This window comes from Mirounga leonina, unplaced genomic scaffold (assembly GCF_011800145.1).
Source record: "Mirounga leonina isolate KUSES-001 unplaced genomic scaffold, KU_Mleo_1.0 Mir_129, whole genome shotgun sequence".
Taxonomy (NCBI): domain Eukaryota; kingdom Metazoa; phylum Chordata; class Mammalia; order Carnivora; family Phocidae; genus Mirounga; species Mirounga leonina.
In genome coordinates this window covers 21372351-21386658 of record NW_023270323.1, presented here as the reverse complement: position 1 = coordinate 21386658, position 14308 = coordinate 21372351, and the positions used below count along the sequence as shown (strand labels likewise).

The 14308-nt window shown below is 43.8% G+C and overlaps 1 protein-coding gene across 1 annotated transcript; it reads left to right on the top strand.

Moving 5' to 3' along the window:
• The first annotated feature begins 2510 nt into the window (after positions 1 to 2510).
• ODAPH (odontogenesis associated phosphoprotein) lies at positions 2511 to 10485 on the top strand. Its single transcript, XM_035004795.1, has 2 exons — positions 2511 to 3075; positions 9242 to 10485. Exons 1-2 carry the CDS (start codon positions 3009 to 3011, stop codon positions 9577 to 9579), a joined length of 405 nt encoding a protein of 134 aa, XP_034860686.1. The 5' UTR covers positions 2511 to 3008; the 3' UTR covers positions 9580 to 10485.
• Positions 10486 to 14308: the final 3823 nt, after the last annotated feature.

The following is a 14308-nucleotide window of genomic DNA, read 5'->3' as shown; positions in this document are numbered from 1 at the left end:
CAGAAAAATAACAGAACAAATTTAGGGTCTGGTGGTTAGATGCCATGCATTCAGAATTAATATTTTTTCAAAGAGAAGGGGGCAGAGTCAGCAGCCTGGGTCCACCTCTCCATAGCTTGTTCCTGGTGGGCAGGAAATTCATCCAAACAGAAGAATAATCTATAGTGTAGAGCACTACCCGAGACACTGTTTGATTATGTGATAGACAAATCTACCTGTCGGCTCTTCTCTCACTCCACTTCTCTCTCGTTCCTTTTGATATTATCAACAGAACAAAGGTTTTGTTATATACTTGAAAAAAAATCTGTTCCTTTTGAAGCTTCATTACTTTATAAATTTTAGGACAATAGATGCAAACAGGGGAAAAAATTACACCATTTTGCTTTTGTTATTTATTTTCATGAACATTTAAATGGAAAACTCATCAGATATCCAATACAGAAAAGAAAGAGGATCAGAAGAAATAACACAAATCTCCAACAACTAAAAGTTTGGTTAGTGGCTCCTGGAGGCTCAGTCAGTTAAACGTCTGCCTTCAACTCAGGTCACGATCCCAGGGCCCTGGATCAAGCCCCACATCGGGCTCCCTGCTTCTCCCTCTCCCTCTGCTCCCCAAACCATGTTCATGCTCTCTCTCACTCTGTCTCTCTCTCTCTCTCAAATAAATAAAATATTTTTTAAAATAAATAAAAGTTTGATCAAATAATTTACAATAAATCCATAAAACGGAACACTAGGCAGTAGGTAAAGAGATTACATGGATCTAATTTGATTGGCAAGGCAATGTGTTTCCAATGCAGGGGGCAAAGTAGCATATGACATGGGGCTATGAGCAAACGCCAAAAAAGATTTCTTGAGACGTTTTCGGTGCAAAAAGGTGGTTTTACTTTAGCACGGGGACAGGACCCATGGGCGGGAAGAGGTGCACTTTTGCTGTGTGAAGCTGGTGGTTATATGCTTCATGCTCAAGGGGGAGGGGAATTGCAGGGAGTATTAGATCATAGATGTCTTCTTCGAGTTTCTACTTGTAAAACTACTTTCGCAAGATTTCTCTGGAGTTTATCATTCAGCTGCGTATTAGCTATCAGTGAGATGTACAGACAGTCATGAGACCCTTTAAGAATGTAGCAGCCAGCAATATTTGATCCTTATCAGAACGATGCAGGCTATAGGTCAGCTTTCTGGGCTAAAGATGAACATTTTTCTGCCTCTGTCCCTCATCAATATATGTAATACTCACTCACGTAAAATTATAGATGTTTCTCTGCTTCATAACCTCCAGTACTTCCTCTCCCTTAATCCTCAAAACCCCTTATTGTTATTCCCTAGTTAATATTTGATGTCCCTGCCAGACCATAAGCTCCATGAGAGCAGAACCCCATCTTTTAGCCCTGGCACCGAGACCAGTGTCTGGGATGTGATGAATGCCTTGAGCTAAGGAACTGAGCTTGTTCTCCATGATCCCTGCTTCCTTTCCAAACTGCTAACGAACAGTCCATCTGTCCTAGAATTTTGCCTAGGATCATTATCAGGCCTGTACGATTTACCACTTTCTAGTTTGTGATTCTTTGCATTCTTACTCATTTTGGTCCTCAGTTTGCATGGTCTCCCCCGTTAGATTGTTAGCCCTTCAGAGCCAGGGACTGGGTTCTGTTTTGCTCTTCCTGCAATGCCCAGGAAAATGTTCTGCTCAAAGTGAGGCCTTTTGAGTGACTGAATGATTGGACAAGTATAACCTCCTAAGAGAACAAATTAAGAATTGGAGTCACTATAATTTAATCACAGCCATAACCTCTCCCTTCCATGGGCCAGGCACTGTGGTTGGAGCTGTAGGTCAATCACTTCTTTCATTCAGCACAACAATCCTCTGAGGGAAATACCCATTTTACAGATGAGGCACCTGCAAGCTGGTGCAGCAAGGGCAAGGGAAGCAAGGGCAAAAGAGACTCACTCTTGGTCACGCACATAGGAAGAAAAGGCATCAAGACTGGAGCCAGTTATGGGGCGCCTGGGTGGCTCAGTCGTTAAGCGTCTGCCTTCGGCTCAGGTCATGATCCCAGGGTCCTGGGATCGAGCCCCACATCGGGCTCCCTGCTCGGCGGGAAGCCTGCTTCTCCCTCTCCCACTCCCCCGCTTGTGTTCCCTCCCTCGCTGTGTCTCTCTCTGTCAAATAAATAAATAAAATCTTTTAAAAAAAGAAAAAAGACTTCTTAAAAAACAAAAAAGATTGGAGCCAATTTTTCCAACTCCAAGATCCATGCTCTTACTCACCTGTGGCCATCCCCTCCCATTCCCTCCAGACAGACAAGAGTTCTTCTCTCAAGAAACAAACCAGGCACAGATGTATCACGTCCATCATAGGGGCAACATGATGAATCAGAAGGAGCCCTGGAAGGACAACTCAGTTAATCTCCCAAATGATTCCTGTTTGTGTAGACAGCGACCATGGCGGCTGCTCGACAAGATAGCTTTCGGACACCGCTGCCCTTGGTTCCTCGACAAAGCAGAGAAGAGAAGAAACAGCCGGAAGCTCTGATCCGAAGCCTGAGAACAGCGTCTGCAAGCCACCCGGGGCCGGAAGCCTTTGGATAATGTCCACCCCATCCTGTTCAGCTTTTTTTGAGTAAGTAAACTACACAGAGGGAAGCACTGTTGAGTATTTCCTAGAGAGACTCTTTCTCTTGCAGAGGGAGGCCCATAGAGCAAGTAAAGAGAAGACGCTAACGGGAGAGAAGATTTGAGGGGATTAAAAGGATAGTGAGGGTGCGGTTCTCCACAATCTGACTCCAAGGACAGAGGAATGATGTTTGGCTGTCATTGCAAGAAGCTTCTGGTTGATAAATACTGTCTGGAATTTCCTTGCTGATTTCTCACCCTCACACCACAGGCCCCATCCCTGTGGTCCACTATGCAAATGCAAATTACCTGAATCAGGCTGCGGGTGACTCACCGACCCCCCCTTTAAAGCAACCTTGGGTCCGGGGCAGAGACTGTGCAGGGTGGAAGTCATGGCTCGCAGACTCTGCTTCTCCTACTGGCTGTTGGTCTGCTGGGTGGTGGTAACTGTGGCAGAAGGTAAGGGTTTTGTGTTTATGATCCTGTGGGTCCCTAATTAATAAGTTGTGTGAAAAGACAAGATTTGGCTCCATGACTATATCCATATCCATAAATTGGAAATCATTTTGTCAGCTTCCATTAGCTTGTGTGATTAAAGGAGAAAGAAGCTAAAATTTATCATCTGAAGACCTTGATCCTACTCTCAGCCCTAACTATGTGACGTTAGACGTACTTAACCTTTCTGATATCAGTCCCCTTGTATGTGAAGTGACGGATAAGGATAATCATTATGGGGGTTATGAGGACCAAATGAGCTGTCATGCCAGAAAAGCTCTTCAAGCTTAAAACACTATACTAGTTATTACTGTTGTAGAGGTAACAATTTCCACCCTGAATTACAGCAACATCCTTCTTGTTATCCCCAGCAGCACCATAATTTACATATGGTGGCTGTTCAGTCTCTGTTAAGTGATTTAATTAATCGCAACTAGTCAGCTGAATCTTGGTGCTACTAAAGTGAGCATAGATTTCTTTCTCTAAGATTATATTAGATTCTATCTCTTCACTGCTCCTATTCTCTTTCCTTTCCCCCATGACAAAAATTCCCAGGTGTCCTGAACTTTAAAATTGGTCTGCAAACCCCTGGGGGAAGGAGAGAAAAGGCTAGGGAGGAGAGGATAACGAGGAAGGAGGGGAAAAATTGCTGGGGGACCTGGGTCTAATGTTTCACAGTTCACCTTAGTTCCAGAACTAGATACTGTTCAGGGAGGCGAGACCCAGGATCAGACCAAGTCCCTGAGGGTTCTGCAGGGGCTCAGCCAAACCCTACTCATCCCCCAACACGTTCTTTGCTCCCCTCCCCCAAGGCTGGGGGCGAGACCACCAGAGATCACCTTGCCCAACCTCTGCCCGAACTCTGGCGATCAGAGGGCGATCACACCGCCCTGTTCCCAAGACCAGACCCCCAAGCACCACCTGCGGAATGTGACATCTAAAAGAGGCTTCGTGGGGCGCCTGGGTGGCTCAGTTGGTTAAGCAACTGCCTTCGGCTCAGGTCATGATCCTGGAGTCCCTGGATCGAGTCCCGCATCGGGCTCCCTGCTCAGCAGGGAGTCTGCTTCTCCCTCTGACCCTCCCCCCTCTTGTGCTCTGTCTCTAAAATAAATAAATAAAACCTTTAAAAAAAAAAATAAAAAATAAAAGAGGCTTCGTAAAATAGAACTAGCCACCTGACATCTTTCCAGAAAGTGAAGCACTCTTCAGGAACCTTTGCAAATATACAGCTGAACAAGTTCTAATGGCATTATGGGTTTATTCGCATCTAAAAAGCACCAACTAAAAGGTGAGATTTGACTTCCGGATTTGGCTCATGCCTCCCCACCGTCCGGCAGACTGGCCTGGGAATCCTTCGAATGTAGCTTCGCTCTATCCAAGCAGCCTCGGTGCCAGTTCGCCGCTCACTTAGCCGGGCTGCGCCGTGTGCGGGTGTCCAGACTCGCCCTGTCGTCCTCTCCCTCCTCCACGGCGGCTGCGGCCGCTCCCTCTTGCGGCTCTCACCTGTTCGTTGCGATTCGGCTTCGTGTGCTGGCGTTTAAACGTCACGATGGTGTTGCCCTCGCAAAGACTTTCTTAAGCCACATAAATGAAACCTCGCAGTCTCTGTCCCTCTCTCTGTGACATCTGGGAGTTCTTACAGCCGCTTGGACATCATCCGTGACCCGTACCGCATTCTGCGCCGTAGCACAGACCCGTGTATCCGCCGCGTCTGCGCGCTTCTCGAGGCCGGCCTGGGTCTTTACCTACCGTCTCTGCATTTGCCATAGCACCTAGCACAGTAGCCTGCACGCTGGAGAAATGAGATGTGAGCACGGAACTGAAATCGTTCTTTCTCTGTAGAATTAGAGATTTGGCCAAAATAGCCAATCATTCTGTGAGTCTACAAAAGGAACTCAGCTGCAGTTATTGTGAGTAAATTCATCCTGGGACCTATATTCCTTTCTGGTTCAACGCTGAAAGCCCATGAGAATTTTTCTACGATCCCATGAGCCATATAAAGGAAGAACTGCATACTCGAACATCATGTATAAAGATTACTTCTCTTAAAAATCAGTACTGTTCATTACAAACCATTTATTGTCTGCCCAAATAACCACAGACTACAGGTAATTGTGGTTTTTTTTAAAGAAAAGGAACTTCTCATCCTTACTTAAAAGAAAAAAAAAAGTATTAGCTATTGGTATGCTATGCATTTCATGTCTAGACTATAATAAACCCACTTAAAATTGATTTCCAAACTTCAAGCAATATTTTGGCTTGATTTTTTATTACACTCTAAGTTTAAATGTAAGTTATTATTGAAAATTTTCTGGGACTGGAATTAAGTACTCACTGACCTTCACAAAAATCTACAGAGAGGAACCCTCAACATCTGCCTGCCCATTCATTCAATTTCTTGACTATGTCCTGAGCACCACTCTAAGCCAGGGACTGCTGTGGGTGCTAGGGACAGAGCCGTGACCAACAGAATCAGCAGTCTCTGCTCTCATGCAGGTCCTGTTCTAATAACATCTGTAGGCTTTAGTCCTATCAGTAGTGTACAGATTTTATATATATAAAGTGTAACAAGATGGGCCCAAGAAAATGGGGCTTGTATTGATAGAATCTTTCCATAACATTCAAGATGAATAATAACACTAGGAAACACCTACTAAATGCACACCGTGAGTCAGACATGTTCTGAGCACTTTACATATCTTATTTCAGATAACACAAAAAGCCAATGAGATAGGGAGTATTATTTTCTTCATTTTATAAATAAGGATAAGGAAACTCAGAAAAGTTGAGGAACCTGTCAATGGTCACAGTTACTAAACGGCAGAGCTCAGGGAGCCCAGTTCTAGAGTCCATGCTTTTAAACACTATGCTCTTCTGCCGCTCAAAGTGTTTTCAATCTGCATGGAAATATTTGACCTACTTTGGTCTGATCAAGGTCGCAGAAGGGTTCTCATCTTTGGCGGCATGTCAGTATGCTACATATTGAAAAGCATTTATTTATAATGATCACATTATCCCTGAGAGGTGGAAAGACGGTAACTTTTGCAATTATAGAAACAGAGATTTCTCCCAATCAATTCAATTCCACTGCAGGCCCTAGAGATGAGGAGACAGCGGTCTACAGGATGGTCATGTGGATGTTTCAGTGGAGGAGGAATATAACCACGAATAGTAATGACATGACTGATGAGTATTCCAAAAGTGGACCCCCAGGGTGGTATGGAAATATACTGCCAAGGGCCTTAAGCCAGCCTCAGGGTAGGAAAGGCTCCCTGAGGAAATGAGGCATGAAATCTGTGTAGGAGTTAGCCAGGCAAAAAAGACAGGAAATGGTCCTTAGGCTTCTGGAACCAACTTGGTAAAAGCTCAGGACCATTGATGACTTTGCCAAGGTAGTTTTTGTGGAGTAGAGAAAGCACAGTCAGATTCCAGTAGATTAAATGTGGGGGGGAGGCATGAGAATTGAGCTGGAACTGTGTAGACTTCTCTCTGGAGAGAAATAGGAACCAAGGAAGTTCATTAGCAGATCACTGAAGTTTTCTTTCTGAAATATGAAGCTAGGTAGTCTACTTAGAAAGGTAGAGAGACTTTTGAAGAGAATTCTTCAAATGAATGAAGAAGAATGAGAATTTTGAAGAGGCTTTGAGGAGAATATCAAAGGTTTAGAAGACAGCGGGAATGGAGCAGAACAAGGAGAAACAAAGAATGGATGAGCAGTGTCAACTCAGCCAGAGTTGGAGACCATGAATGGCATCAACCTCCTTACCCAAATGTGTGGCCTTACCCTGTGACAGTTTCCCAAATCAATCCCTGTGGTTCCCACATTTTACAACACTTGTGCTGGCCAATCAGTGACCTGAAATAGTCATCATGTGTCTAGTTCACCGGAAGAATGTAGTTTTATGTGGTCCTGCCCACATTCTTGGGTTGGTTACTGGGACAAGCTTGTATCTTGATCTGGAGACCTTGGAAATTCCCAGAAGGCTGAACACTGCAGGACATCCCAGAATTAGAGAAAAGCTGCCTAGCAGGTTCTAACACCCGGTAGTCAGCAGGAGGATTTGGTGAGTAGCCTCAGGTTTAAGAAATGAGATGAGCACAAGGGGTGGGTAGTTGGTTTGTTTTTAACATCTGGAATACAGCCTGAGTAGCAGAGCTCAGGCCTAGCTAAGTCTGATCTGATAACAAAAATGTCAAGATGGAGCTTAAGAATAAAGCTAGTTCGCTAAGGACTGGATTCTCATCTTACAGAGTTTTCATGTTACAAAGGTTCAGAACTGATCTGTGTAGGAGGAAAGAATGAGTGATGTGGGATTTAATCATCTTCTGTGGTTTGAAACGTCTTAATCTAGTTTTAATCATAGGATTTCAATACTCAGTAACCTGGGTGGGTATGGAAGAAAGGGTCAGTATTTCATTCAGAGTAGACACCCATTCAACTAACTTAAGAAAAGAGTAGAGTAGAGCTGGAGGTAGAGTGATTACTAAAAGGATATCTCCATGAACCTTGAGGACATCCAGGCTTCAGAGGGATCAGAATATATATATATATATTAGAATATATATATATATAAGAGAGACAAGAGACTATGTTACCACATAGTCTCTTGTCTCTCTTTTTCGGGCCTTCCCATGTTATAGCTTCTTTGGAAAGACTGGCTTCTCTACTTACTCGGCATTCAACTGGCCAAAACCTAATACTCCAGTCCCTGCCCTGCACTTTCTACTAACATCTTCCACCAACTGAGTCTCTGTTGAAATTCTCAAATGAGAATCTGATTGGTCACTGGTCAGCCAATGAATGAGCTGAGTGTCTATCAGCAGGCCAATCAGCCATAGCCAAGGATATGTAGGACCGACCTTTCCAGAGGTTGTGGGTAAAACAGAATCTCCAGAAGGAGCTATGAACACAAGCAGGCAATAGGCATATCCTATACAACCAAGAAATCTGGATTAGGTTGTTCCAAAATTAAAGGGAATCTAGCTCTTTTGAAGCACTTCAGTACTCTCAGCTTCCTGTAGGAGTTTGTTTTGTCATCGTTCACACTCAGCAGCCCATTCCAGGCCTGTATCGTAAGCCTCCAAGAAAATGAAGGAATAAGTTTCTGAAGGGAAGCTTACTATTTCACAGCCAAGTCAATTGCATGATATAGAGAAGGGTCTTCTCTCTAGAGAAGACCTTGAGACCTTGACACTTGAGCTTGATCCAAATTTCTTCTCAGAAACGAATTTCATCCTGGTTCTCAGTGCTTGTTCCCCTTCCTCTTTAGGGAATGATTTCACTGCTAGGTCCAGTGAAGCGCACCTTTGGGATTAACAGCCCTCAGGAAGGGCGGTTATTTTTATTTTCTTAACATTAACTCTTTTTCTCTACTGAATTTTCTTTATTCAGTTATAATTTATGAACAATAACATAGACAAATCTTAAAGGTACAGACTGATCACATTTTACATATACACATATATGTATGTTATATACGTACACGTGTGTAAATATAAATATGTGTGTGTGCATGTGAGTGTGTGTGTGTGTACCTCTGTATCCACGTGACAACCCTCTGGATCAAGATCTAAAGAATTCTACTTTTTCCACAAAATAAAACCTACCCTAACTGTAAATTAGTTACTTTTCTGCAATTTTTTTAACCGTAGATCAGTTTTTTCCTTGAACTTACGTAAGTGGGATCTTACAGTCTATACTCTTCTGTGTCTAACTCCTTCTGCTCAGCGGAACACCCATGGATGCCCCCGTGTTGTTGTAGTATCTCTTTCTTCTCGTGGCTTCCTTTTCATTGTGTATACACAATTTGGTTAACCATTCTCCTACTGATGGACACTTGCCCTGTTTCCAAGTTTAAGCTAATATGAATCGGGCTGCTATGAACATTCCTGAAGTAGTCTTTTGTAGATATATGCACCCGTTTCTCTTGGATACATTCCCCAGTGTGGGACTGCTGGGTCATGAGGTGTGTCATGTTTCATTCTGTTGGACCTTGGCGGTTTTTTCAAACACACTTTGAGACTTCTCTAGTTCTCTCTCCTAGTCTTTCTGCCCTGCTACCACCTAAAGGATTTCCCTTCTGCTTCTGTGATCAGGCCTGCTTCCTGACTTGCATGTTTCTCTCCGCAGGACAAAAAGAGGGAGCCACCCCTCCTGGAGGCTCACAAGATAATGGAGGTCCTACAGACTGCCAGATCTTTACGCTCAGCCCTCCACCCCCCAGGAAGAATCCAGTGACAAGGATCCAGCTCGTCACAAGGACACCCAAGTGTCCCTTTCATTTTTTTCCATGGCAAGGGCCTAGAGTCCACTTTAGGTTTCCACACAGACCTTTCCTTCCTCAGAAGTGCAACCACCGGTTTCTGTTTCGTCCATTTTTTTGGCCACACGGTCACCTTACTCCTCATTATAAATATTTTCCCAGGGGAAGACTCTGGAGAGGAAGCTCATCTGAGGAAAGCAGATAGAAAAGAGAAGCCCCAGGGGCGCCTGGGTGGCTCAGTCGTTAAGCGTCTGCCTTCGGCTCAGGTCATGATTCCAGGGTCCTGGGATCGAGCCCCGCATTGGGCTCCCTGCTCAGCGGGAGGCCTGCTTCTCCCTCTCCCACTCCCCCTGCTTGTGTTCCTGCTCTCGCTGTCTCTGTCAAATAAATAAATAAAATCTTTAAAAAAAAAAAAAGAAAAAAGAAAAGAGAAGCCCCAAATATGCTGAAGCAAAAGAAGCCAGTGCCTCAGAGAAGACTATAAACAGATTTCTGCTTTCTTCTTACAAACTAAAACAACTGGACTTGAAGTACCTTAAACACCACAGACTAGAAATTGTTCTTCTTGTCAGCAGGGAAGATACCGGTTTAGAGGTTATTCAGGTTTGCAAAATGGGAGCAATAACTGCATTACCCTTATCCCCAACTTTTTAAGATCACAGGATATTGATGCAAATAAGATCCTAAAATGGGTAGTTCCAAGAATTCCTCTACATACTGAGATGCCAGAAGAATCAGCTGTCTTCTAAATTCAAGTGAAAAGCATTTAAATAAATTGATATAAACCAATGAAGACAATAATGACACCCTTTTTACTCACTGTAAATGCGCCCTGCTCTGTAAGTTTTCCAAAGTAAACTTTAAAGGAAATTGTAGAAAACTGATAGTTTTATTTTATTCTCTATTTGGCAATGGTGTAGCTGGTGGTTATTCATTTACTGTTTCACTGAGGTGTAACTGACATTACATTATATTAGTTTCAGATGTGCAATGTGATGATTCCACATTTGTATATATTGCAAAATAATCACCGCAATAAGTCCAGTTAGCAACCATTACCATACATAGTTACAATTTTTTTTCATGTGAGAACTTTCTAGATCCACTCAGTTTTCTTTTTTTTTAAGATTTTATTTTATTTTTTGACAGAGAGAGACAGCAAGAGAGGGAACACAGTGGGGGGAGTGGGAGAGGGAGAAGCAGGCTTCCCGCCGAGCAGGGAGCCCGATGTGGGGCTCGGTCCCAGGACCCTGGGATCATGACCTGAGCCGAAGGCAGACACTTAACAATTGAGCCACCCAGGCGCCCCCCCACTCAGTTTTCTAACAACAACAACAACAACAAAAGAATTATAAACATTAAAGCAAAACAAACTTACAGGGAGTCTGAGAGAATACCTTGAAGATATCATAAACCAAACTACCTATCTTAAAAAACTATTTTTAACTGTAATATCTAAAGTTACTTTAATGGTGACTTTTTAAGCAACCCCCTCCTCTCTCACTGTTTCTCCCATTATCATCGTATGGATACTAGCTTAGATTACATAGTTCCCCTAAAACTTTCGACACGGGTCTAGGCCCAACAGTCTGATTAGAAGTTTACATGGATGTTTTGGTAACTCTAGAGCTCCACAGACGTAAGTTCACTCACCTATAGGAACCCAAGGGTGCAACAGAAAGAATAAATCCCACTGACTGCATTCGTTGGCTATCACTGTAGCCATTCCGTAAAATGCTGCCTCCTGCTTGTGCCGCTCCCCTTGCCTGTAACACAGAAACGGGGCTTTTGCGTATGGGGTCAGTGGTTACACCTGTCCCTCCCAGGTGCAAAAGTTGCTGCAGTGCAGGTACTTCGACAAAGGGAAAAAGGGGACACAAAGGCGTGAGGGCGCTGGGAGTGTTGCCTGGGGAATGGAGGGACCGAGAAAACCACCATGCTGTTCTGCTATATGAAAAAATAAAAAGGAAGAAAATAAATTATTTCCTTCACTCACTTCATAGCAAACTTGCTTATAAGGACAGATATTTGCTGCAAAATTACAGGCTTAAATAAAACCTGTATTTGAAATCCTTGCTAAAAAACTCGTATTTTGTAATGTATTTGCTCTCTCATTTGCTTTCTTTCTGATTAGTGGGGCATAACCAGAAAAGGACCAATCTAGGGGCACCTGGGAGGCTCAGTCCGTTGAGCATCCAACTCTTGATTTCGGCTCAGGTCATGATTTCGGGGTTGTGGGACTGAGCCCCAGGTCAGGCTCCACACTCAGCATGGAGTCTGCTTAAGATTCTTTCCCTCAGGGGCGCCTGGTGGCTCAGTTGGTTGGGCGACTGCCTTCGGCTCAGGTCATGGTCCTGGAGTCCTGGGATCGAGTCCCGCATCGGGCTCCCTGCTCGGCGAGGAGCCTGCTTCTCCCTCTAACCCTCCCCCCTCTCAGGTACTCTCTAGCTCTCTCATTCTCGCTCTCTCAAATAAATAAATAAATCTTTAAAAAAAAAAAAAAAGATTCTTTCCCTCTCCCTCTGCCCCTCCCCCCACTTATGTGCAGGTGTGCTCGTTCTCTCAAATAAGTAAAATCTTTAAAAAAGAGAGGGAGGGAGGGAGGGGGGAGAGAAAGAAAGAAGGAAGGAAGGAAGGATGAAAAGGGCCAACCTTGGGCAAACTTGAAGACAGGGAAAGGCTCGTGTTTGAATCTCACCTCCCTTTCTGGACCCCTTCTCTTCCAGCATGCTCCCCACCTCCACCGCTCGCTGCTCACCTAGGCACTCCATGTGCTCACAGGGCCACCAGCTGCCCAAACGAATTTGCTTGGACGGGGCTTTCTCTCCCCAGACATTAGAACTTCTGCAATCCAAGACTCAACTGCTCTGAAATGTAGTCCATGAAGACCTCATTGGTTGATAATATAAACCTCAGGAAACCAAGACAAACTGAAGCTTAGCAGCTTCAGTCCTTCACTCACTGCATCTGTTATAGAAAGCAGGCTGCTCCTGTAGGGTTTTGTAACAAGGACTGTTTTCAAAATAAGTCTGGGTATAATTGCATCATTCCTCACCCTTGAACATGCATAGAGTTGCCTATATGAGAAGTAGCCTACACCTGGAATTAAAAACACATGCCTCATGACTTTAAAAAAAAACGCATCCTTCTGCCTAATAAATTGTTCTTTAAAAATACAGTGATGGGGCGCCTGGGTGGCTCAGTTGGTTAAGCATCTGCCTTCAGCTCAGGTCATGATCCCAGGGTCCTGGAATAGAGTCCCTGCTTCAGGCTCCCTGCTCAGTAGGGAGTCTGCTTCTCCCACCCTCACTGACCCTCCCCCCATGCTCTTTTTCTCAAATAAATAAAAAAATCTTAAAAAATATATATATAGTGATGCCGGGGCATGGGCTCTGACCTCCACAGGGAGTATGCTTAGGATTTTCTCTTCCTCTCCCTCTGCCCCTCCTCTCACTCCCCCACTCCTTCCCCACCCCCAATAAATAAATAAATCTTTAAAAAAATAGTGATGCCTAGCAGGTGTATTGACTCAGGGGGAGAATACTCTTCATCACTAATACTTCAAAGTGATTTTATTTATCAGATATGTTCCTCTTCGGGGCACCTGGGTGGCTCAGTCGGTTAAGCGTCTGCCTTCGGCTCAGGTCATGATCCCGGAGTCCTGGGATCGAGTCCCACTTTGGACTCCCTGTTCAGCGGGGAGCCTGCTTCCCCACCTCCTCTGCTGCTCCCCTTGCTCGTGCTTGCTTGCTCTCTCTGTCAAATAAATAAATAAAATCTTTAAAAAATATATATGTTCCTCTTAGAATATAGGTGGTATTTGCTGCTTTTGAAGCAGTGGAAGGGTGTGATAACTGTTGCATGCATCTTTGCTTTGTGGTGTGAACAGCTATGCAAGTCTAAAGTTCCAATTATGCTAAAGAGGCATAACCCGAACCTAATCATCAGACAAACCCAGACTGAGGAACATTTACAAAACACCTGCTGTGTAATTGTTAAAAATGTAGATGTCATGGTAGACAAAGTTTAAAGGAGATTAAAGAGATATGAGGGGCACCTGGCTGGCTCAGTTGGCAGAGCATGTGACGCTGGATCTCACGGTAGTGAGTTCGAGCCCCATGTTGGGTGTAGAGGTTACTTACCTAAAATAAATAAACAAACAAACAAGATTAAAGAGACAAGATAATTATTTAATTATCTTTAATTAAACTTTAATTATTTAATTATTTAATTATCTTTAATTAAACATGTGGTCCTAGAAGTGGGAAGGAGAGGAGAGATTGCCAGAAAAGAAATTATTGGGAAAAATGGCACAATTTTAATGTGGACCATGTGTTAGGTAATAGCCTTTGTCAGTGTTAAATTTTCTGAATTTGACAATTATGTAAGAGAACATTCTTAGATAAAAACATGAAGTATTTGAAGGTAAAGGAGTATGATTTCTGCAACTAAATCTCAAATTATTCAGGAGGCAGCCAAACCAGGAGAGGAAGAACACGCAGGCTGCATGGGGTTCGCTACTGAGTGATTGGTTTGTGGCACATTAAAACGCTGGGGTTTGCTAAGCTCCTGATTAACAATGGAAAATTTTCTGTTCTCTTTCAGAGAGCTGACTTATTTTATAAATGTTACCTTTTGGCATCCGGAAACTCACTCGAGGAGGCGTGTTAGTTTGCCAGCTCCACTATCACGAAATGCCACCGCCTGGGAGGCTTAAGCAACGTGAATTTACTTTCTCACCGTTCTGGAGGCTGGAAGGCCGGGATCAAGGTGCCAAGAGGATAGGCTTCCTCTGAGGCCTCTCTCCTCGGCTTGCAGATGGCTGCCCTCTGCTGTCTCTTCACATGGTCTTTCCTCCTGGCATGTGTGCCTCGTGTCTTTCCCGTGTACGCAAATTTTCTCTTTTTTTTTTTTTTTAAGATTTTATTTGTCAG